The 25,965-nt window shown below is 42.1% G+C and overlaps 1 protein-coding gene across 4 annotated transcripts in view; it reads left to right on the top strand.

The window, feature by feature from the left end:
* Positions 1-25,965, top strand: part of LOC106586727 (guanine nucleotide exchange factor DBS) — a 132,699-nt gene that overhangs the window by 21,263 nt on the left and 85,471 nt on the right. For all 4 annotated transcript variants that reach the window (XM_045707350.1, XM_045707348.1, XM_045707349.1 and 1 more), the window contains exon 2: positions 23,561-23,644. In XM_045707350.1, coding sequence (XP_045563306.1) covers positions 23,561-23,644 — 84 coding nt within the window. The remainder of the gene's footprint in view (positions 1-23,560; positions 23,645-25,965) is intronic.

Raw genomic sequence — 25,965 nt, 5'->3', positions numbered from 1 at the left:
CTACCTCTCTCACTAACTACCTCTCTCACTCACTACCTCTCTCACTAACTACCTCTCTCACTCACTATCTCTCTCACTCACTACCTCTCTCACTCACTACCTCTCTCACTAACTACCTCTCTCACTCACTACCTCTCTCACTCACTACCTCTCTCACTAACTACCTCTCTCACTCACTACCTCTCTCACTCACTAACTGCCTCTCTCACTAACTATCTCTCTCACTAACTACCTCTCTCACTAACTGCCTTTCTCACTCACTACCTCTCTCACTCACTATCTCTCTCACTAACTACCTCTCTCACTAACTACCTCTCTCACTCACTATCTCTCTCACTCACTATCTCTCTCACTAACTACCTCTCTCACTAACTACCTCTCTCACTAACTACTTCTCTCACTACCTCTCTCACTCACTACCTCTCTCACTCACTACCTCTCTCACTCACTATCTCTCTCACTCACTACCTCTCTCACTCACTACCTCTCTCACTCACTACCTCTCTCACTAACTACCTCTCTCACTAACCATCTCTCTTACTAACTACCTCTCTCACTAACCATCTCTCTCACTAACTACCTCTCTCACTCACTATCTCTCTCACGAACTACCTCTCTCACTAACTACCTCTCTCTCTCACTAACTACCTCTCTCTCTCACTCACTATCTCTCTCACTCACTCACTATCTCTCTCACTCACTACCTCTCTCACTCACTACCTCTCTCACTCTTTCTCTTTCTCCCTCTTCACCCTTCATTATTCATTACTTTATTGCAAAGCTTAAATATCACAGTAGTCTCTCTCTCTCTCTCTCTCTCTCTCTCTCTCTCTCTCTCTCTCTCTCTCTCATCAGATAGTGGAGGCATTGGATCAGTATAACTGTTGGAGCGTACTTGTCTCTGGCTTTATGACTGACACTAATAACCTCAGCCACCCCTGTCCCCGGGTCATAGAGCAAACACACGTCTCTCACACAAACACCTTCATATGGTTTTGTATAACATTTGAGACCTAACTGTTTTACCACTACAGCGCCTGTATATAGGGCCAGATAATAGTTTGATCATTTAAATAGAATGGGTAAGAATGGCCTCATTTGTGTTAGAATGGAATCTTTTAACAAGCCATCTATCAATAGCCTCTGAATGACTACATTTTGGCAGAACAGTATCTGTCATTGAGAAGTCCGTTTAGAATCAGGTCTTTCAATGGTTTTGGAAGAATGCGCTCTTTGAGTGAGACAGTTGGAGACAGACAGACAGACAGACAGACAGACAGACAGACAGACAGACAGACAGACAGACAGACAGACAGACAGACAGACAGACAGACAGACAGACAGACAGACAGACAGACAGACAGACAGACAGACAGACAGACAGACAGACAGACAGATAGATAGATAGATAGATAGATAGATAGATAGATAGATAGATAGATAGATAGATAGATAGATAGATAGATTGAACAGAAGTGAATGTTTAGACTCAATGTTGACAGGGGAGAGAGTGTAGGAATCACACATGAAGGAACTATCACATAAATGTTAATGGGAAAATATGAAGAGAGAGACAGAGATAGATACAAGGATATGGGTGGAGGGGGAGAGAGTGGAATCTGGGGGATGGATGGAGGGAGAGACAGATAGCAGAAGTATGGAGGGAGAGTTGAAGGTGTGTTTGAGGCCAGTGGAGGGGAAAGAGGGATGTCTGTTGGGATTTCTCTGGAGGAGGTAGAGAGATACCACTGTTTCTCCCGCTGCTGCTACTGGTTACAATGTGGGTGTTACAGCACAGCTCTCTCTCCATCTCTCTCTCTATCTCCCTTTCTCTCTCTTTCACTCTCTCTGTCTCTTGCTCTCTCGCTCTCTTTCTCTCACTGGCATCTCTCTCTCACCACCTCTCCGTTTTAACTTCCAACTCTCTTTTTCCCTGACCATATATCTTTCTTTCGTCGACTAAATATCTCTATTCCTCTCTCTGTTTTGGCTGTGATCGATCTATCTTTTATGTGAAGGATCTATTTTCTCCCTCTCTTGTTTTTTTTCTCTACCATCTCATTTGAATCCCTCTCTGCAGACTGTGTGTTGTGGATGATAAGGAAATGTCCAGTTGTATTTTATCTGTCCACTGTGGCTATGGAAATCCAGTGTCGACATTGATGCATTTAGTAATTCCTTCAGTGTCATCATGACCAGAGCACTCAAACCTTGTATTCATCATGTACACTACCGGTCAAAAGTTTTAGAACACCTACTCATTCAAGGGTTTTTCTTTATTTTTACTATTTTCTACATTGTAGAATAATAGTGAAGACATCAAAACTATGAAATTACACATATAGAATCATGTAGTAACCAAAAAAGTGTTAAACAAATGTAAATATATTTGAGATTCTTCAAAGTAGCCACCCTTTGCCTTGTCAGCTTTGCACACTCTTGGCATTTTCTCATCCAGCTTCATAAGGTAGTCACCTGGAATGCATTTCAATTAACAGGTGTGCCTTGTTAAATGTTAATTTGTGGAATTTCTTTCCTTCTTAATGCGTTTGAGCCAGTCAGTTGTGTTGTGACAAGGTAGGGGTGGTATACAGAAGATAGCCCTATTTGGTAAAAGACCAAGTCCATATTATGGCAAGAACAGCTCAAATAAGCAAAGAGAAACGACAGTCCATCATTACTTTAAGACAATAACAGAAATGTCTATTTGCAAATGTACTCCTCGTTCTGAAGAAAATAAGTCAGAGCAACACACATAAACACTTAATGGATGTGGCCTATTAGTGGACAGATGTTTGATTTCCTGCTGTGTAGTGAGGATGTGGTCTTATCTGATTGTCTTCGGGGAGGCCTGAACCAGGGTCTGGCCCATTCAGACCACCTAAAGAGAGAGTGACATGTGACTCTAATTCTCCTTCTGTACTATAGCTCACGAAAAGAATTCCTTTAAAACCAAACCTGCCTCAAAAACAGCATTTGGCAGAAATCCACTCTTTTTGCCACATCATCCTCCTGCGTCACTGTGTATGTCATTGTGACATTATCACCGATACTGGCTGCCGTTCCTAGAGGCAGAGAGGTGGAGATAGATAGACAGAGATCCAGGACCTCTAATGGTTTCCATGTCCAGAGAGAGAATCTATCTTTATGTCTGTATCTATGCTCTGTATTCCTGGTGGGAATCATCACCTGATGTACAGGTGAAGTGGGAAGTTTACATACACCTTAGCCAAATACATTTAAACTCAGTTTTTCACAATTCCTGACATTTAATCCGAGTACAAATTCCCTGTTTTAGGTCAGTTAGGATCACCACTTAATTTTAAGAATTTGAAATGTCAGAATAATAGTAGAGAGAATGATTTATTTCAGCTTTTATTTTCTTTCATCACATTCCCAGTGGGTCAGAAGTTTACATACACTCAATTAGTATTTGGATGCATTGCCTTTAAATTGTTTAACTTGAGTCAAACGTTTCGGGTAGCCTTCCACAAGCTTCCCACAATAAGTTGGGTGAATTTTGGCCCATTCCTCCTGACAGACCTGGTGTAACTGAGTCAGGTTTGTAGGCCTCCTTGCTCGCACATGCTTTTTCAGTTCTGCCCACAAATGTTCTATAGGATTGAGGTCAGGGCTTTGTGATGGCCACTCCAATACCTTGACTTTGTTGTCCTTAAGCCATTTTGCCACAACTTTTGAAATATGCTTGGGGTCATTGTCCATTTGGAAGACCCATTTGCGACCAAGCTTTAACTTCCTGACTGTTGTCTTGAGATGTTGCTTCAATATATCCACCTAATTTTGCTTCCTCATGGTGTCATCTATTTTGTGAAGTGCACCAGTCCCTCCTGCAGCAAAGCACCCCCACAACATGATCCTGCCACCTCCATGCCTCATAGTTGAGATGGTGAACTTCGGCTTGCAAGCCTCCCCCTTTTTCCTCCAAACATAACGATGGTCATTATGACCAAACAGTTCTATTTTTGTTTCATCAGACCAGATATAGGACTCGTTTTACTGTGGATATAGATACTTTTGTACCTGTTTCCTCCAGCATCTTCACAAGGTCCATTGCTGTTGTTCTGGGATTGATTTGAACTTTTTGCACCAATGTACGTTCATCTCTAGGAGACAGAACGTGTCTCCTTCCTGAGCGGTATGACGGCTGCGTGGTCCCATGGTGTTTATACTTGCGTACTATTGTTTGTACAGATGAACGTGGTACTTTCAGTCGTTTGGAAATTGCTCCCAAGGATGAACCAGACCTGTGGAGGTCTACAATTTTTTTCTGAGGTCTTGGCTGATTTCTTTTGATTTTCCCATGATGTCAAGCAAAGAGGCACTGAGTTTGAAGGTAGGCCTTGAAATACATCCACAGGTACACCTCCAGTTGACTCAAATGATGTCAATTAGCCTATCAGAAGCTTCTAAAGCCATGACGTCATTTTCTGGAATTTTCCAAGCTGTTTAAAGGCACAGTCAACTTAGTGTATGTAAACTTCTGACCCACTGGAATTATGATACAGTGAATTAATTATAAGTGAAATAATCTGTCTGTCAACAATTGTTGGAAAAATTATTTGTGTCATGCACAAAGTAGATGTCCTAACCGACTTGCCAAAACTATAGTTTGTTAACAAGAAATTTGTGGAGTGGTTGAAAAACGAGTTTTAATGACTCCAACCTAAGTGTAAGTCACTCTGGATAAGAGCGTCTGCTAAATGACTTAAATGTAAAATGTAAATGTATGTAAACTTCCGACTTCAACTGTACCTGCTGCCAGCTTATCTATTGTAATGGGCTGCACCCTGAAGGCTTGATGAAGTATTGTACTGGGCAATGATATGATATCTCTGTGGGATCTGCCAGGGGCGTGATGACTGTGTATCTGGGTGTGTCAGAGGGCACCATGCTAAGCATGCGAGTTGCCCTGAGCAGTCTAGATGGATGAGAGCTGTTACTGAGTCTGTGTTCGTATCAGCAGCTGCTTGACTAACACTGGGACTGTCCAATCACCTCCGGGCATAAGCAACCAACCACCCAACCAGCAGCCAGGGAAGAAACCCTATGTCACAGAAAGTGACAATAACAAGTGTGTATATGGTATTTAATTAGCGTGTTTCAATCTCGTGAAGTTTCCAACCTTCAGAAACCCACCTTTCTAACTTCTGGTGTTCCTGTTCCTCTGTAGTCTCTACTCCCTTTCCTCAGCTTAGGTTTCAGCTTTGAAGTCCCATTATAAAAGGAAGAAGCTTTTGTCTCTCTCCAATGATCAATCACTCAATACTTCTTAATCAATATCTGTTATCAGCCACTGAGCCACACAGTGGGCAGACAGCCTGGCCTGTCTGGGTGGGTGATAGGCCCATACAGCAGTAACATGCTTTAGATCAATAATCATGACATGTACCCAGTAGAAGTGACTCAGAGAGGAAGTAGCTATGACCTCTTAACTAAAAAGAAACAGGTAGGACCTCTGCTTCCTTCTATGATAGTGCGATTGAGTGTCTAGACTGTACAGTAGCCAAGTGATGGTGTTAGTTTGATCTGTAAGGTGTGAAGGAGGTTATGGGTTGAGTCTGATCATCTCTACGTATCATTGCTATGTGTTAATGTCTTGTGTGTGGGGTGCTGGGTAGATTCCTGTGTTGCAGAATCCATCGCCACGGACTCTGTGGGTCACCTGGCCGGTTGTCAGGGCAGATTTAAACCACCTGCCACCCCAATCACAGACATCGCTGCTTTCTCTGTGATGTCACAAGCTGGCTTTCCTAAAAGTGGTATTACAACCACCAAGAGAATCTTTGTGATGTCACTGAACAGCAATTTTGAGTTGATCTCCACTTTTCTTTATGATGTCACAGACCTGTTTACCAGTAGCTATGTTCCCTTCTCTTTGTGATTTCACAATCGCTAACATTACAGGTGCGTTCGTAAATTCACTCTGGCTATCTACTCAGATTTCAGAGCACTCTCGTCTGAGTGTGCCAGAGTGCAGAATAACTGATGAATTTACGAACGCTCAACACCTGTTGAATATGACCGGTGTCAGTAAAAGTCGGCAAAAAAAGCGTAATTAAATTGTTGCCTGCAGCAGTTACAATCACCAACGCTCTGGATAACAACGTTAGCCAGTTAGCTTGGATGCTTGACTCTCCGCTGTGAAGCCAGAAAGCTCGGATCAACCCTACTCCTCGGCCAGAGCGTCTAGTGTGCGCTCTGAACGCTCCGAGAGCTCTGGATTTACAAACGCCCAGAGGGCACTCTGAGCATACTCTGAAACTCCAGAATGAATTTATGAATGCGCCCTACATTTCTATCAGTAGTGCTCTTCTGCGATGTTACAACCTCTCTCTGTGATGTCACAAACCATACATTCTTAACCAAAGCATGTCTTTTTGTTGACATTTGCTTCATAATCTAAACATTTGCATCATGACTATATTCTCTGTGATGTCACCAACCTAGCACCCTAAACCGTGAGATATACTGTATGTACCTCTCTCTGTGATGTCACCAACCTAGCACCCTAAACCGTGAGATATACTGTATGTAGCTCTCTCTGTGATGTCACCAACCTAGCACCCTAAACCGTGAGATATACTGTATGTACCTCTCTCTGTGATGTCACCAACCTAGCACCCTAAACCGTGAGATATACTGTATGTACCTCTCTCTGTGATGTCACCAACCTAGCACCCTAAACCGTGAGATATACTGTATGTAGCTCTCTCTGTGATGTCACCAACCTAGCACCCTAAAACGTGAGATATACTGTATGTACCTCTCTCTGTGATGTCACCAACCTAGCACCCTAAACCGTGAGATATACTGTATGTACCTCTCTCTGTGATGTCACCAACCTAGCACCCTAAACCGTGAGATATACTGTGTGTACCTCTCTCTGTGATGTCACAGCATGTTGTGTGAGGTATGTCTGTGCTGCTGTCTTCACAGAGAGGGATTTAATAGATGATGCATGTGTAGTGAATGGGAGGGATGAATCATAAGCCCCTCCTGTCCTGGAATCACATACTGTATAACGGACGTAATACCAGCGAGAGAGAGAGAGAGAGAGAGAGAGAGAGAGAGAGAGAGAGAGAGAGAGAGAGAGAGAGAGAGAGAGAGAGAGAGAGAGAGAGAGAGAGAGAGAGAGAGAGAGAGAGAGAGAGAGAGAGAGAGAGAGAGAGAGAGAGAGAGAGAGAGAGAGAGAGAGAGAGAGAGAGAGAGAGAGAGAGAGAGAGAGAGAGAGACAGAGAGAGAGAGAGAGAGACACAGAGAGAGAGAGAGAGAGACACAGAGAGAGAGAGAGAGAGAGAGAGATAGAGACACAGAGAGAGAGAGACACAGAGACAGAGAGAGAGAGAGAGAGAGAGACACAGAGAGAGAGAGAGAGACACAGAGAGAGAGAGAGAGAGAGAGAGAGAGAGATAGAGACACACAGAGAGAGAGACACAGAGACACAGAGAGAGAGAGAGAGAGAGAGATTCACACACTCAGCCAACTAATCCATAGCCTCCTCCACATAAAAGACACAAGGCGTACACTCCCACCCAACCAGGATGTTAGAATTGATGTGTTTCATTTTGATAGATGCTGTGTGTGAGAGAGAACTCTGTGCAGTTATACACTGAGGCATAGGATGTCACCTGATCGGTCCCCTCATTGCCAAACTAAGAGCCCAGGGGGGTCTAAGACTCTTTACAGCACTGCTTCAATATTTACAGAGTATATGTGTGTAAGGGGCGTGTGTCTGTAGAGAGAGAGAGAGACAGAGAGAGGGAAACAGAAAGTGACAGACATGATGGTGTGTATTTCTGGATACGGCTGCAACAACGGGTATGAGTAACCAGAGAAGGTGAGCCTGGCTGGGCAGACCTCTGAGCAGAGTGTACCATGTCATCTCCACGCTGGCTGGAGCTCGAGCACAGGACAGGTACTGGTCGGTCTTACTGTCTGTCTTTAGGTTGGTCGGTTGTCTGTCTGTACACCAGTGTACATGTTGAGGTAACACTTTATCTGCACAGTCCCATGTAGATGGTTTGTAAATGTTCAGTAGATGTTCAGTAACTGTCAACAACATTTCAACTAAGTATCCCCTAACCCTAACCTTAACCCTTATCTTAACCATAAACCTAACCCTAACCTTAACCCTTATCTTAACCATAAACCTAACCCTAACCTTAACCCTTATCTTAACCATAAACCTAACCCTAACCTTAACCCTTATCTTAACCATAAACCTAACCCTAACTTTAAACCGTATCTTAACCATAAACCTAACCCTAACCTTAACCCTTATCTTAACCATAAACCTAACCCTAACCTTAACCCTTATCTTAACCATAAACCTAACCCTAACCTTAACCCTTATCTTAACCATAAACCTAACCCTAACCTTAGCCCTAACCCTAACCCTTTTCTAAACCTTACCCTAACCTTAACCCTTATCTTAACCATAAACCTAACCCTAACCTTAACCCTTATCTTAACCATCAACCTTACCATAACCTTAACCCTTATCCTAACCATAAACCTAACCCTAACCCTAACCTTAACCCTTATCTTAACCATAAACCTAACCCTAACCTTAACCCTTATCTTAACCATAAACCTAACCCTAACCTTAACCCTTATCTTAACCATAAACCTTACCCTAACCTTAACCCCTATCTTAACCATAAACCTAACCCTAACCTTAATCCTTATCTTAACCATAACCCTTACCCAACATTAACCCTTACCCTAACCCTTTTCTAAACCTAACCGTAACCTTAGCAAGCATCTGTTTATCGACAGATAGTACTGTATAACAATCTGCAGATCATCTGTATGGGACTATACAAATCAAATGCGATCCATGTTGCTTACAGTAGACCATGGACATTGTTGAAGTGACTATCATGTGCTGTTTTGGTGCTTTATAATATTGAAGTTGGCTGCTCTGACAACGCTGAGGTGACACTGTAAACATTATCTTATTTTTTTGTTTAACGTGTCAGTCTGTGTTGACATAATGTTGAAGTTACAGGAACACACACACCCAGGAAGCTCACAGAAAAGTCAATACTGTCTATGTTCCCTGTAGCTCCCCTTCCATCGCTCTGTTTTCCGTGAGATTTTCTGTGACCTTGTTGCTCTAGAACCCTCAAACTCAACTCTGGAACCTCGATGCTACATCCACTGCATTTCTCTTTCTTTCTTTTTTCCCTCTTATCAGGGACTGATATAGACCTGGGACACCAGGTGTGTGCAATTAATTATCACGTAGAACAGAAAACCAGCAGGCTCTGGACATCGTAGGGTATACCTTGTCTCTTTCAATGAAAATTCTCACTTTATCTGTAGAGGAGGGGATGGGATGAAGGGATATGGGGAAGAGAGAGGAAGGTATGCTAGGTATGCTCTTCCTCAGAAAATATAAATGTCGGAGTGTTGCGTAACTGCAGTGGTCCTATCCTTAAACTGATGCGCTGTCTCGAAGGGAAGGCATGACCCCTTAAACTGGCATGCTTGTCCAGAAGGGAATGCTTGGACCCTAAAACTGATGTCCTGTCCAGAGAGAAGGCTTGGTCCCTTAAACTGACATCCTGTCCAGGAGGGAAGGTCTGACCACTAAATAATTCAAGAGGTGGTCAAGTTTAGAGAGACAAGAGAAAAGACCTAAGAATAGGAACGTCAGATACTTACATGAAGCTGCACTTGACACAAGCTCCATTCCAGGATTTGGGGAAATTCTGAATTACTATTTAATTCCAATTCAATTATTGAATTGGAATTGGACAAAATTTACAGGAAGCAGAATTTGAATGATATTTGAATTAAAGGTAGAATTTAATTCAACGAAATTCAATGACATTCAAATGGCAAATGTATTCTACACATCACTATAAATACCCCTTTACCCCTTTTACTAAAGAGCACCTTCTGTCTACCAAAATCTACTATTGTGTATCTTAGCATCTTCTGTCTACCAAAACCTACTAATGTGTACCTTAGCATCTTCTGTCTACCAAAACCTACTATTGTGTACCTTAAAAGCACTTCCCTTCCTCCTTTGTTTTTACAAGTTAATCACTATACATACACTACCGTTCAAAAGTTTGGGGTCACTCAGAAATGTCCTTGTTTTTGAAAGAAAAGCTAATTTTTTGTCCATTAAAATAACATAAAATTGACCAGAAATACAGTGTAGACATTGTTAACATTGTAAATGACTATTGTAGCTGGAAACAGCAGATTTGAATGGAATATCTACGTAGGCGTAGAGGCCCATTATCAGCAACCATCACTCCTGTGTTCCAATGGCACGTTGTGTTAGCTAATCAAAGTTTATCATTTTAAAAGGCTAATTGATCATTAGAAAACCATTTTGCAATTATGTTAGCATAGCTGAAAACTGTTGTCCTGATTAAAGAAGCAATAAAATGGTCCTTCTTTAGACTAGTTGAGTATCTGGAGCATCAGCATTTGTGGGTTCGATTACAGGCTCAAAATGGCCAGAAACAAAGAACTTTCTTCTGAAACTCATCAGTCTATTTGAGAAATTGCCAAGAAAATGAAGATCTCATACAACGCTGTGTACTACTCCCTTCACAGAATAGCACAAACTGGCTCTAACCAGATAGGAAGAGGAGTGGGTGGGCTCGGTACACAACTGAGCAAAAGGAAAAGTACATTAGATAGTCTAGTTTGAGAAACAGACGCCTCACAAGTCCTCAACTGGCAGCTTCATTAAATACTAACAGCGAAACACCAGTCTCAACGTCAACAGTGAACAGGCGAGTCTGGGATGCTGGCCTTCTAGGCAGAATTGCAAAGAAAAAGCCATATCTCAGACTGGCCAATAAAAATAAAAGATTAAGATGGGCAAAAGAACACAGACACTGGACAGAGGAGTGGCCAGCACAGTCAAGGGATCTCAACCCTATTGAGCTGTTGTGGGAGCAGCTTGACCGTTTGGTACGTTAGAAGTGCACATCAAGCCATTCCAATTTGTGTGAGGTGCTTCAGGAAGCATGGCGTGAAATCTCTTCAGATTACCTCAAGAAATTGACAACTAGAATGCCAAAGGTCTGCAAGGCTGTAATTTCTGAGGATTCTTTGACGAAAGCAAAGTTTGAAGGACACAGTTATTGTTTCAATTAAAAATCATTATTTATAACTTTGTCAACATCTTGACTATATTTCCTATTCATTTTGCAACTCATTTCATGTATGTTTTCATGGCAAAGGACCCCAAACTTTAGAACAGTAGTGTATGTACAGTATATTTGATATATGGTGACCAATACTTTGTAAAACATTTGGATGAAACATTATAATTTTTTTAAAGACTCATTCTCTTTAAATTCATTTTCAATAATTACACTAGTCTGGAAATATTCTAAGATCCCTTTGTAGGTTTATAATAATTTATAATTCTCTTACATGTCATTAAATATAAATAAATATAAAATCACAGAATGCATCATTACAGGATGTAAGGGATCAACCTAATCTTATGACAAAAATGCAACAAAAAAAATACTGTGTGACAATAATATTTGAAATGGTATCTGTATTTTTTGCGTGGCAGATACTTTTAGTAAAATATTTGTCAAAAGAAGGAGACATTCATGCTTCTAGTCTCAGTTGAATTTCTTTGAATTGCTTTAGATGAAACTATACTTCCTTTAATTAAAATTAAATTCAAATCAAATCAAATCAGTTTATTTGTCACGTGCGCCGAATACAACAGGTACCTTACAGTGAAATACCTTACAGTGAAATGCTTACTTACTCACCAACAGTGCAATTTTTAAGTAAGAAATAGGTATTAGATGGACAATAGATAAGTAAAGAAAAAAACGGGATGATTGAGGTAGTATGTACATGTAGATATGGTTAAAGTGACTATGCATATATGATGAACAGAGAGTAACAGTAACGTAAAAGAGGGGTTGATGGGTGGTGGGTAGCGGGACACAATGCAGATAGCCCAGTTAGCCAATGTGTGGGGGCACCAGTTAGTCGGGCTAATTGCTTCCTGTGGGGTGTGTGACGTAAATGTGTGTATTAATTGAAATTAATGGGTTGAATTCAATTCATTTCAGAAATTCCGAATTGACCCCAATTCTGCTCCTTTCAGCCTTCTATCTCCACCCTGTCATAGAGTATGTTAGTGAGGCTCAGATCAGGTATTTTACAGGTTCCACATACATTATGTTCAGTATAAATATGTGGCCCGTATAGCTATCACCAAGCTTCAACCATCTGAGCCTTGGGAACCATGAGCCAAGCCCTGCTTAGCGGTTTGAAGTGACGTCATTGAAATAGACAGGATTGGTTGTTGTGGCCCTAGAAAGTCTGCCCGGGTGGTTTCTAACATGAAATATGCAAATGTCTGTAGGAGAACTTTTCATCAAGACTACTTCTCTATTTCTGTCCCTGAATTCACATAGATAGACACACACACAACTTCCTATCTGAGTGTCTGTAATCTGTAATCCTATAGCACCGTAGAGCATCACTGTGTCTTTTTGTCTGTGTATCTGTAATCTGTAATCCTATAGCACCATAGAGGATCACTATGGCTTTCTGTCTGTCTCTATCATCTGTAATCCTATAGCACCGTAGAGCATCACTGTGGCTTTCTGTCTGTGTGTCTGTAATCTGTAATCCTATAGCACCGTAGAGCATCACTGTGTATTTTTGTCTGTGTATCTGTAATCTGTAATCCTATAGCACCATAGAGGATCACTGTGGCTTTCTGTCTGTCTCTATCATCTGTAATCCTATAGCACCGTAGAGCATCACTGTGGAATTCTGTCTGTGTGTCTGTAATCTGTAATCCTATAGCCCCATAGAGGATCACTGTGGCATTCTGTCTGTGTGTCTGTAATCTGTAATCCTATATCACCATAGAGGATCACTGTGGCTTTCTGTCTGTCTCTATCATCTGTAATCCTATAGCACCGTAGAGCATCACTGTGGCTTTCTGTCTGTGTCTGTAATCTGTAATCCTATAGCCCCGTAGAGCATCACTGTGGCTTTCTGTCTGTGTGTCTGTAATCCTATAGCACCGTAGAGCATCACTGTGGCTTTCTGTCTGTGTGTCTGTAATCCTATAGCACCATAGAGCATCACTGTGGCTTTCTGTCTGTGTGTCTGTAATCATATAGCACCGTAGAGCATCACTGTGGCTTTCTGTTCCATCGATCTGTTGTGCGCTGCACTGTTGGGCACCCAGTTTCAACAGTAGGACTGTCTCCCACAGTATACACACTACCTGCTCAAAGAACTGCTTGAGCATACTGTATAACTGTATATAGCTGTTTCTAAATGGATGCAGATGAACCTCTTTATTGGATTGGCTGGGAGCAGCATGGGAGTGGTGTATGTGCTCTATGGAACCGTCTTGTTTGAGTTTCTAGGACGCATACTATCATTGTATGTCATCCCAGGGATAGGAGTGAGGTGGATGAGACTGTATTTGTGCTGACTTGGCTCTGAGGGTTTGAGGTAAAAGCAGCATCAATGATTTACTAGAAGACCAGTTGAGTTGACCTATTTACCAGGAGTCTCCAGTCCTCTTAGGGACAGATCAAAGGGTTGTTGTTTTTTGCTTTGGGAAGGGTGTATGTTTTTTTGTTATTGGGCATAGGGGAGGGTAGTGTGTGTTTGTTATTGGGCATAGGGGAGGGTAGTGTGTGTTTGTTATTGGGCATAGGGAAGGGTAGTGTGTTTGTTATTGGGCATAGGGAAGGGTAGTGTGTGTTTGTTATTGGGCATAGGGAAGGGTAGTGTGTGTTTGTTATTGGGCATAGGGGAGGGTAGTATGTGTTTGTTGTTGGACATAGGGGAGGGTAGTGTGTTGTTGTTATTGGGCATAGGGAAGGGTAGTGTGTTGTTGTTATTGGGCATAGGGGAGGGTAGTGTGTTTGTTATTGGGCATAGGGGAGGGTAGTGTGTTGTTGTTATTGGGCATAGGGAAGGGTAGTGTGTTGTTGTTATTGGGCATAGGGGAGGGTAGTGTGTGTTTGTTATTGGGCATAGGGGAGGGTAGTGTGTGTTTGTTATTGGGCATAGGGGAGGGTAGTGTGTGTTTGTTATTGGGCATAGGGGAGGGTAGTGTGTTTTTTCCCTGGTTTACATTCACTCTTCTGCTTGGATTTTCCCTAATAAAGTTTAGAAAGGTTTGTGAAGGTTTGGTATGCTGTGGCTATTACTAAGCTTTAGCTGCTGCAGGCCTGTGATATGAATGCAGTGCGTCCTGGTGCTACAACTGACTTAGACAGTTGAACTTCAGGTGAGGAAGACTGTTTCAGGCCTACTGTACCACAGTTACTCCTTTATTCTAACAATTTAATGCTTATCTTTATACAAAATATCCTGATCGAAAAGTTACAAATTAGCCTCCTGTACGTCAATATCTGTATAGCATCTGACATAAAGAAAGGCATGTCGGTTTCGTAGCATGCAATCGCCATCTCTCTCTATCTCTCTGGGGTTAGGGCTAAGCTTATCTTCCTTTGTATATGTATATGTATATGTATATCTATATCTATATCTATATGTATATGTATATGTATATGTATGTATAGATAGATAGATAGATAGATAGATAGATAGTTAGTTAGTTAGTTAGTTAGTTAGTTAGTTAGTTAGTTAGTTAGTTAGTTAGTTAGTTAGTTAGTTAGTTAGTTAGTTAGTTAGTTAGTTAGTTAGTTAGTTAGTTATATGTATTAAAAAGTTAATATCATAGAGTGGACACCTAACCCTATAGACCTATGAATACAATGCCCTGATACATGTAGTGCTCAAATCTCTGACAGCTGGACCGTGAGGTGGACACTTATTGTTTTAGGAACGTAGTCTACAAACCAATAAATAAATAGGCTCAAATGTCCGGTTAATTAAAATCTCCCCAGTGCCAAATATTCATTTTTTTACTGATTGTTTTGTTAGCACAGACTAGAATAGGTTTTGGGATTCATCCGATGGTATTGAGGAGTATGGCACCTCAGTCACCGGCTTCATCAATAAGTGCATTGATGACGTCGTCCCCACAGTGACCGTACGTACATATCCCAACCAGAAGCCATGGATTACAGGCAACATACGCACCAGGATAAAGGCTAGAGCTGCCGCTTTCAATGAGAGGGACACTAATCCAGACGTTTATAAGAAATCCTGCTATGGCAATCAGATGAACCGTCAAACAGGCAACACATCAATACAGGACAAAGATTGAATCCTACTACACTGGCTCTGACACTCGTCAGATGTGGCAGGACTTGCAAACTATTACGGACTACAAAGGGAAACCCAGCCGCAAGCTGCCCGGTGACGCGAGATTACCAGACTGGTTAAATGGCTTTTATGCTTGGTTCAAGGCAAGCAACACTGAAGCATGCATGAGAGCACAAGCTGTTTCGGATGACTGTGTGATCATGCTCACCGTAGCCAATGTGAGCAAGACCTTTAAACAGGTCTACATTCACAAGGCTGCGGGGCCAGATGGATTACCAGGGCGTGTACTCAAAGCATGCACGGACCATTCTGGCAAGTGTCTTCACTGACATTTTCAACCTCTCCCTGGAAGAGTATGTAATACCTAAATGTTTAAAGTAGACCACCATAGTCCCTTTGCCCAAGAATGCCAAGGTAACCTGCCTAAATGACTACTGACCCCTAGCACTCACGTCTGTAGCCATGAAGTGCTTTGAAAGGCTGGTCATGGCTCTCATCAACCATCATCCCGGAAACCCTAGACCCACTACAATTCGCATACCACCCCAACAGAAACACAGACGATGCAATCTCAATTGCACTTCACACTGCCCTTTCCCATCTGGACAAAAGGAACACCTACAATGCCTTTCAAATCAAATTTTATTGGTCACATACACATGGTTAGCAGATGTTAATCTAACAATTTCACAACAACTACTTATACACACAAGTGTAAATGAATGAATGAGAATATGCACATATAAATATATGGATGAGAGATGGCCGAACGGCATAGGCAAGATGCAGTACATGGTATAGAGTACAGTATATACATATGAGATTAGTAATGTAGGGTATGTAAAAATTATATAAAGTGGCATTGTTTAAAGTGACTAGAGATACATTTATTACATCCAATTTTTTATTATTTTAGTGGCTAAAGATTTGAGTCAGTATGTTGGCAGCAGCCACTTGATGTTAGTGATGGCTGTTTAGCAGTCTGATGGCCTTGAGATAGAAGCTGTTTTTCATTCTCTCAGTCCCAGTTTTGATGCACCTGTTCTGACCTCGCCATCTGGATGATAGTGGGGTGAACAGACAGTGGCTTGGGTGGTTGTTGTCCTTGATGATCCTTTTGGCCTTCCTGTGACATCGGGTGGTGTAGGTGTCCTGGAGGGCAGGTAGTTTGCCCCCGGTGATGCGTTGTGCAGACCTCACCACCCTCTGGAGAGCCTTGCGATTGTGGGCAGAGCAGTTGCCATACCAGGCAGTGATACAGCCCGACAGGATGCTCTCGATTGTGCATCTGTAAAAGTTTGTCAGGGTTTTAGGTGACAAGCCAAATTTCTTCAGCCTCCTGAGGTTGAAGAGGCACTGTTGCGCCTTCTTCACCACGCTGTCTGTGTGGGTGGACCATTTCAGTGTGTCCGTGATGTGTACGCCGAGGAACTTAATACGTTCCACCTTCTCCACTACTGTCCCGTCGATGTGGATAGGGGGGTGCTCCCTCTGCTGTTTCCTGAAGTCCACGATCATCTCCTTTGTTTTGTTGACATTGAGTGTGAGGTTATTTTCCTGACACTACACTCCGAGGGCCCTCACCTCCTCCCTGTAGGCCGTCTCGTCATTATTGGTAATCAAGCCTACCACTGTAGTGTCGTCTGCAAATTTGATGATTGAGTTGGAGGTGTGCATGGCCACGCAGTTATGGGTGAACAGAGAGTACAGGAGAGGGCTGAGAACGCACTCTTGTGGGGCCCCAGTGTTGAGGGTCAGCGGGGTGGAGATGTTGTTTCCTACCTTCACCACCTGGGGGCGGAGTTTGGAGGGTACTATGGTGTTAACTGCTGAGCTGTAGTCGATGAACAGCATTCTTACATAGGTATTCCTCTTGTCCAGATGGGTTAGGGCAGTGTGCAGTGTGATTGCGATTGCGTCGTCTGTGGACCTATTGGGGCGGTATGTAAATTGGAGTGGGTCTAGGGTGTCAGGTAGGGTGGAGGTGATATGATCCTTGACTAGTCTCTCAAAGCACTTCATGATGATGGAAGTGAGTGCTACGGGGTGATAGTCGTTTAGCTCAGTTATCTTAGCTTTCTTGGGAACAGGAACAATGGTGGCCCTCTAGAAGCATGTGGGAACAGCAGACTGGGATAGGAATTGATTGAATATGTCCATAAACACACCAGCCAGCTGGTCTGCGCATGCTCTGAGGATGCGTCTTAGGATGCCGTCTGGGCCGGCAGCCTTGCAAGGGTTAACACGTTTAAATGTTTTACTCACATTGGCTGCGGTGAAGGAGAGCCCGCAGGTTTTGGTAGGGGGCCTGTCGGTGACACTGTATTGTCCTCAAAGCGAGCAAAGAAGTTGTTTAGTTTGTCTACGATCAAGACATTGGGGTCCGCGACGGGGCTGGTTTTCTTTTTGTAGTCCGTGATTGACTGTAGCCCCTGCCACATACCTCTCGAGCCGTTGAATTGCGACTCTTCTTTGTCTCTATACTGACGCTTAGCTTGTTTGATTTGCCTTGCGGAGGGAATAACTACAATGTTTGTATTCGGTCATTTTTCCGGTCGCCTTGTCCTTATTAAAAGCAGTGGTTCGCGCTTTCAGTTTTGCGCGAATCCACGGTTTCTGGTTGGGGAAGGTTTTAATTGTCACAGTGGGAACAACATCCCCGATGCACTTGCTAATAAACTCGCTCACAGAATCAGCATATTCATCAATGTTGTTGTCATCTCCCTTACCAAGGCCCTTCTCCCCCAATTGCTCAGATTGGCCGGGCGTCCAGCTCTAGGAAGAGTCTTGGTGGTTCCAAAGTTCTTCCATTTAAGAATGATGGAGGCCACTGTGTTCTTGGGGACCTTCAATGCTTCAGAAAGTTTTTGGTACCCTTCCACAGATCTGTGCCTGAACACAATCCTGTCACGGAGCTCTACGGACAATTCCTTCGACCTCATAGCTTGGTTTTTGCTCTGACATATACTGTCAATTGTGGAACCTTATATAGACAGGTGTGTGCCTTTCCAAATCATGCCCAATCAATTGAATTTACCACAGATGGACTCCAAGTTGTAAAACATCTCAAGGATGATCAATGGACATTTATCAAAGGACTCATAGCAACGGGCCTGAATTCTTATTTAAAAAGGTATTTATGTTTTTTGTTTTTTTATACAATTGCAAAATGTATAAACCTGTTTTTTACTTAATCAATTTTAGAATAAGGCTGTAAGATAACAAATGTCGAAAAAGTCAAGGGGTCTGAATACTTTCCGAAGGCACAGTATGTGAGAATGCTGTTCATTGACTACAGCTCAGAGTTCAACACCATAGTGCCCATAAAGCTCATCACTAAGCTAAGGACCTCAGGACTAAACACTTCCCTCTGTAACTGGATCCTGGACTTCCTGACGGGCCATCCCCAGGTGGTAAGGGGAGGCAAGAACACATCTGCCACACTGATCCTCAACACGGGGGCCACTCAGGGGTGCATGCTTAGTCCCCTCCTCTACTCCCTGTTCACCCTCGACTGCGTGGCCAAGCACAACTCCAACACCATCATTAAGTTTACTAACGACACAACAGTGGTATGTATACCTGATCACCCACAACGATGAGACAGCCTATAGAGAGGAGGTCAGAGATCTGCCGGCCCTTGTCTTACCAGACCTCGCTGTTCTATCCTGCCGGTACAGCGTATAACCAGCCAGCTGTATGTTGATAGTGTCGTCGTTCAGCCACGACTCCATGAAGCATAAGATATTACAGTTTTGAATGTCCCGTTGGTAGTTTAATCTTGCGAGTAGGTCATCGATTTTATTCTCCAAAGATTGCACGTTTGCTAGCAGAATGGAAGGAAGTGGGAGTTTATTCAATCGCCTACGAATTCTCAGAAGGCAGCCTGCCCTTTGGCCCCTTTTTCTCTGCCTCCTCGTCACGCAAATCACGGGGATCTGGGCCTGTTCCCGAGAAAGCAATATATAGGGCTCGTCTGACTCGTTAAAGGAAAAAAAGGATTCTGCTAGTCCGTGGTGAGTAATCGCAGTCCTGATGTCCAGAAGTAATTTTTGGTCATAAGAGACGGTAGCGGCAACGTTATGTACAAAATAAGTAAAAAAAATACGTTTCAAAAAGCGCAAATAAATGAACAAAAAACAAAATCGGTTGGGGACACGTAAAACGTCAGCCTTCTTCTCTGGAGGGCCAAACACACCCCCATTCACGTCGACAGGGCTGTAGTGGAGCGGGTCATGAGCTTCAAGTTCCTTGGTGTCCACATCACCAACAAACAATCATGGTACAAACAGTCGTGAAGAGGGCACGACAATGTCTATTACCACTCAGGAGACTGAAAACATTTGGCATGGGTCCCCAGATCCTCAAAGAGTTCTACAGCTGCACCATCGAGAACAACCTGACCGGTTGCATCACCGCCTGGTATGGCAACTGCTCGGCATCTGACCGTAAGGCGCTACAGAAGGTAGTGCATATGGCCCAGTACATCACTGGGGCCAAGCTTCCTGCCATCCAGGACCTATAATGTAGGCGGTGTCACAGGAAGGCCCAAAAGATTGTCAAAGACTCCAGCCACACAAGTCATATACTCTTCTCTCTGCTACCGCACGGCAAGCGGTACCGGAGCGCCACGTCTAGGTCCAAAAGGCTCCTAAACAGCTTCTACCCCAAGCCATAAGACTGCTGAACGTGGCTAATCATGTTTATTATCTATGCATTGTCACTCATTGACTCGGTACTGGTACCCCTGTATATAGCCATGCTACTGTTATTTTGTTGTGATACTTTTTATGCTTTAGTTTATTTAGTAAATCATTTCTTAACTCTTATTTTCTTAAAACTGCATTGTTGGTTAAGGGCTTGTAAGTAAGCGTTTCACAGTAAGGTCTACACCTGTAGTCTAATAGCGCATGTGACAAATAAAATTTGATTTAATTTCATTTTGATCTGTTACAAAACACCAAAAAGTTTAATGGCATTCTGAGATTTTCAAGCCAAGCCTTCAATACTGGGTAAGCCTACAAGGTAGGGAGGAATGTCTTTTCTGTTTGTCCAGATTGACATAATCTATTTATTGTGGTGTTGAAAACACAAACCATGATATTGAAGTGCCGAAATCGGTATGCTTTGTTTATTGATTGTGTGGTGCATTGGCACAGAAACCTGTTGGTGGAAATTTTTTTTCAATATATTTTATATAATTATAAATATGGCATCAAATTGTTTAAAATCTGATTTCCCCCTAGCTGATCATTGTCTGCTGCCAGCTCTGATCGTAGTGTAATGAAACAGGCAGGGAGAGTTAGCTGTCGGTGGTGGTCAGCGAAACCTCAACCTTCTGGCCCATAGCCCTGCGTAGCATCAACTGTGCCTCAAAAGCATGCTGAATCCACGTTTATATCCACGTTTATAAACACAGGTTCGCTACAGTTATTGTTATTTGCGGTCGTAAACATTATTTAGAGTTCATTCTATGAGGGGGGAGGGTGTTTCATTTATTTTACTGTAAAAGGGAAGAGTCATGTGACAATATTATTTATGGAAGGTGTTTCATTTATTTTACTGTAAAAGGGAAGGGTCATGTGAAAATATTATTTATGGAGGGTGTTTCATTTATTTTACTGTAAAAGGGAAGGGTCATGTGAAAATAGTATTTATGGAGGGTAGTGCATTTTTTTGGTATGACACCTTGAGTTGGAACAGCCCCTCCCCCAAGTACATTTTGATCTGCCCCTTACTGTGTAGAATTGGACCAGTCTCCCAAACTGGAGCAAGATAAATAAGTACAGGCAGATTCCAACTATATAATATTTAAAAAATCATATACCGTAATTTCCGGACTATTGAGCGCACCTGAATATAAGCCGCACCCACTGAATTAAAAAATATATATATTATTTTGAACATAAATAAGCCGCACCTGTCTATAAGCCGCAGGTGCCTACCGGTACATTGAAACAAATTAACTTTACACGCTTTAACGAAACACGGCTTGTAAGAAAAATAAATAGGCTTTAACGAAACACGGCTTGTAACAAAATAATAATAATTAGCAGTAAGCTTTAGTTGTCTTTTTGCACTGAGTCAATTCCTCACGCTGCTGTTTCCAACGTCTTATCATCGACTCATTAAGACCAAGCTCCCGTGCAGCAGCTCTATTTCCTTTTCCAACAGCCAGATCAATCGCCTTCAACTTGAAAGCTGCATCATATGCATTTCTCCGTGTCTTTGCCATGATGAGGGTGACAAAATGACTACCGTAATCAGAATGATGGGAAGTTTGAGAGCGCTCGATTGAATCTAAACAGTAAACAAAAAAGTTGTTTGACCTTAACCCGTTCGGCAATTTCATTGGTCTAATGAAAGCTTCATGCCGCCAAAAAACGGAGCACGTCACAGAATGTATTTTTTTAAAAAAAAAATTGAAAGCGGGAAAAATCCATATATTAGCCGTGTCATTGTTTAAGCCGCGAGGTTCAAAGCGTGGGAAAAAAGTTGCGGCTTATAGTCCAGAAATTACGGTACAAAGAATATTATGCTACCAAAACTCTTTAATATTACAAATGAACAACAGAAATATTAGCCAACAGCTATGCATTTTCTGAGGAACTGTACAAATACAGTATTTTCTATAGGAAGTACATGCATGCAGGTACTAAAGAACAATGGTGTTGACAGAATGCTGTTCCGCTTTTAGAAAATTCCAGTTATGGGTAAAATACACTGAGTAAAGAATGAGAGATTTGGGGCTGTGTGTCACAGTGTCTCTGACCTAGTTTTGTTCCAGTGTACTAGAGTATGTGAGAAGAGTTGAGCAGTTTGAAATCCCACTCATTGCTCATGAAGTGGTGCTTGTCCACTGCTCTGGGCGCTCCACGTCCTTTCCAACAGCTCCGCTAAAAACTGCTCTGTGCTCACAGGAAGAAAAACTGCCACTGCAAATTCGCATACATGAATTAAAATCAAAATTTAACCAACACCAATCTATTTTTGTGACTACCTGGACCTACCATTTGGTTTTGTAGTATTGAACATGAAAGGTGAATGTAAGAAGAGCACATTTGCAATAGGCTACATGTCATATTAAACTGCATATAAACACTCTAAATAGGCCAGGAGCCTAAGAAGAAAAGAAAATGAATAATTTAGGCTATATTATTTAAATTATTTCAAGGCTATAGCCTACAAAGAAATACATTGTGAAGCATTTGCGAGTGTGACACAATAGGCTGATAAGGACATAAAGCACTCAGAATTTAAACAACATGCAGAGCCAAAGGGGATGCTAAACACACTTTTGGCCCCTCTTGCCAGCCTGGGCAGAGATGCAGAGTTTTTTTGTTTTTTTCTATAGGTAGTCCTAAAAGTTTTTAGGCAAAATAACCCAATCAAAACGGAAAGCTTCTTGAATGTGGCAATATTCCAGGGCTATTGGGCCAAAATCAATTACGGCCAATTGTATAGATAATGTAACAAAAATGAACGAAACGTTTAAAAGATCAGATTTTTGTTGTGGACATTACATCACCACACTCCCTATCTTGCTCTTTGTCCTCATCTTTGTAAGTCACCTTGATTTTACACCTGTGTGTTTTATCTGTTTCTTAAAATGAAAATATTTAGTGAACTCCATGACAATAGCTAATGCAAGGGGCTACAGCAGCACACAAGTACACTACAAATGCATGCTGGGCTGGGCATGCCCTGAGCTCGTGAAGTGAGCACTACTTTGAGTGCTTCTGGAGCGAAATTGCTCCATTCTCCATCCCTGACTACAAAAAATCTTGGTCGACCAGGAATCATCTGTTCTTTATCAATTGATCAGTCTAAATATTAAAAGTGTATTTTTCCATATATAGACACATCCTATGTTTGAATAAAATCAACTATATGTTGGCTACTGAACTTGTCTGATGCTTTAAGCACTGCGATTAAAAATTAAGAAACACAAATTACTAAAGAGGGAGCCAGAGATCAATACGGCCGGTTGTGGAATCAAAGCCAAGGCTGTGGTGGCACCTCAGCGCTGCGTTGCAGAAGTTTTGACTGCTGCGCCAACCAGGACATTTTGTAGCATTTTGCTCTCTGGTCTGGGTTTCAGATTATTGTTCATTCACTATTAAGCACTTCTTTATACTGGCCAGACTATGTGCCATACTAACTTCCTGTTTTTGTGTGAGAGAGTATGTCTAGTTCTTTTCTACCTTTGTGATGGTTCTTTCATTCAATTCTATTCTCTTCCCCAAAAAACATGACTGTGTTAACCCTTCAGGTCCTGTGATTCTGACTGTGTTGTGTTTTCCTCCTGCTCCTCCCCCTCCTCCAGATGAGATCATGCAGCAGGAGAGCAGCCCCCTCTGTGCCATCGACATCACCCCTGACCTTAGGAAGAAGTTTGCCTTCCTGTTAGGTAATATTTCCTTCCTGTCTCTCTGCCTGTCATAATACAGATGTCTGCTATACAGTAGTTTCACACATAAGACAGGTGAATACTGTTCTTCCTCCTGATATAGTTCAGATGAACTGTCTGCATCCTACCAGCTCTAACAGCCTCACGTTAGAATTAGGTGTTCATCCATGTTTCTTAAACTTCATATTTCCAAGTTTTTCCAAACGTCAAATTTCAAAGTGTTTAAGGTTAAGTTTAGGCATTAACTCTGAATGGTTAAGGTTAGTGATAGGCTTAATTTTAAAAAAAATTCTCAAATTAACTTTCTATTGCTGGAATTGAACTTGAAACCTTTGGAATCAGAGGCAGATTCTTACACCCATCCACCATCCCCCACAGACTAGCAAAACTGAAACCTACTTGAATGTAACAGCACTCACTGTTGCCCCTAGTGGCCGGTTTCCACATGATCTCATAGTCTTCCCTGTGGCTTAGTTGGTAGAGCATGGTGCTTGCAACGGCAGCATGGTGTGTGCAACGCCAGGGTTGTGGGTTCGATTCCCATGGGGGGCCAGTACATTTTTTTTTAAATAAAATAAAAAGATGCATGACATGAAATGTATGCATTCACTTATGTAAGTCGCTCTGGATAACAGCGTCTGCTAAATGACTAAAATGTAAATCTCCCAACAATCTCAGACATGGATGGACCTCAAATGTGTTTATTTAATTTAACTAGGCAAGTCAGTTAAGAACAAATTCTTATTTACAATGACGGCCTACTGGGGAACAGTGGGTTAACTGCCTTGTTCAGGGGCAGAACAACAGATTTTTACCTTGTCAGCTCAGGGATTTGCTCTAGCAACCTTTTGGTTACTGGCCCAACGCTCTAACCACTAGGCTACCTGCCACCCCAAATACTGGCTTGTATCACGGGTGACCTGGATCTTACTTCACCCCTCAGGATTTGTCATTCAAATCTCTCCTCTCCTGTTTTTCAGCTTGTTTTTCTACTCTTCACAGTTAGTCCATTGTAAATCCAGTCCAGCTACAGTACACTGGAGCTCTGTTCGAATACCCATACTAACATATTGTATACTACATACTTAATGAGTATATACTATATACTATTAGTTCATTTTAGTGTACTATAAACAAACTGTATAATTTCAGTTGATTTTACTAGCACTTCGCTTGTCTACCAGAAGTTGATACTGTTGCTATGCAACCTCTTGCTAGCTTGTTAGCAAAACAAATGACAGGCTAGACATTTTTATGATTTCGGGTGTGTTCGTAAATCCAATCTGGACTGCCAGAGTGCAAAAATCCAGAGCGTTGTCAGATTGTCCGTTTGTAAATCCAGAGTGTTGTCAGATTGTCCGTTTGTAAATCCAGAGTGTTGTCAGATTGTCCGTTTGTAAATCCAGAGACTTTGTCAGATTGTCCGTTTGTAAATTCAGAGCGTTGTCAGATTATCCGTTTGTAAATCCAGAGTGTTGTCAGATTGTCCGTTTGTAAATCCAGAGACTTTGTCAGATTGTCCGTTTGTAAATCCAGAGCGTTGTCAGATTGTCCGTTTGTAAATCCAGAGTATTGTCAGATTGTCCGTTTGTAAATCCAGAGCGTTGTCAGATTGTCCGTTTGTAAATCCAGAGACTTTGTCAGATTGTCCCTTTGTAAATTCAGAGCGTTGTCAGATTATCCGTTTGTAAATTCAGAGCGTTGTCAGATTGTCCGTTTGTAAATTCAGAGCGTTGTCAGATTGTCCGTTTGTAAATTCAGAGTATTGTCAGATTGTCCGTTTGTAAATCCAGAGACTTTGTCAGATTGTCCGTTTGTAAATCCAGAGACTTTGTCAGATTGTCCCTTTGTAAATTCATAGCGTTGTCAGATTGTCCGTTTGTAAATTCAGAGCGTTGTCAGATTGTCCGTTTGTAAATTCAGAGCGTTGTCAGATTATCCGTTTGTAAATCCAGAGCGTTGTCAGATTGTCCGTTTGTAAATTCAGAGCGTTGTCAGATTGTCCGTTTGTAAATCCAGAGCGTTGTCAGATTGTCCGTTTGTAAATTCAGAGCGTTGTCAGATTGTCTATTTGTAAATTCAGAGCCTTTCACTCTCATAGTGTTCACTGTACTCTCTGGCCGAGGAGTAGGGTTTATCCGAGCTTTCTGACCTCACAACGGCAATCAAGCACCCAAGCTAACTGGCTAGCTTGCTAGCTACTTCCAGACACATAATGAGAGAACAGCTCACTCTGACCATTTTACTCTACCTAGCAGACCTGGTTAGGCTGTTTTCATGTTATCCAGAGCGTTGGTGACTGTAACTGTGCTGCTGGCAAC

This window comes from Salmo salar, chromosome ssa25 (assembly GCF_905237065.1).
Source record: "Salmo salar chromosome ssa25, Ssal_v3.1, whole genome shotgun sequence".
Taxonomy (NCBI): Eukaryota; Metazoa; Chordata; class Actinopteri; order Salmoniformes; family Salmonidae; genus Salmo; species Salmo salar.
Note: the sequence above shows the minus strand (reverse complement) of the source record. Positions and strands in the feature narration are given on the sequence as shown.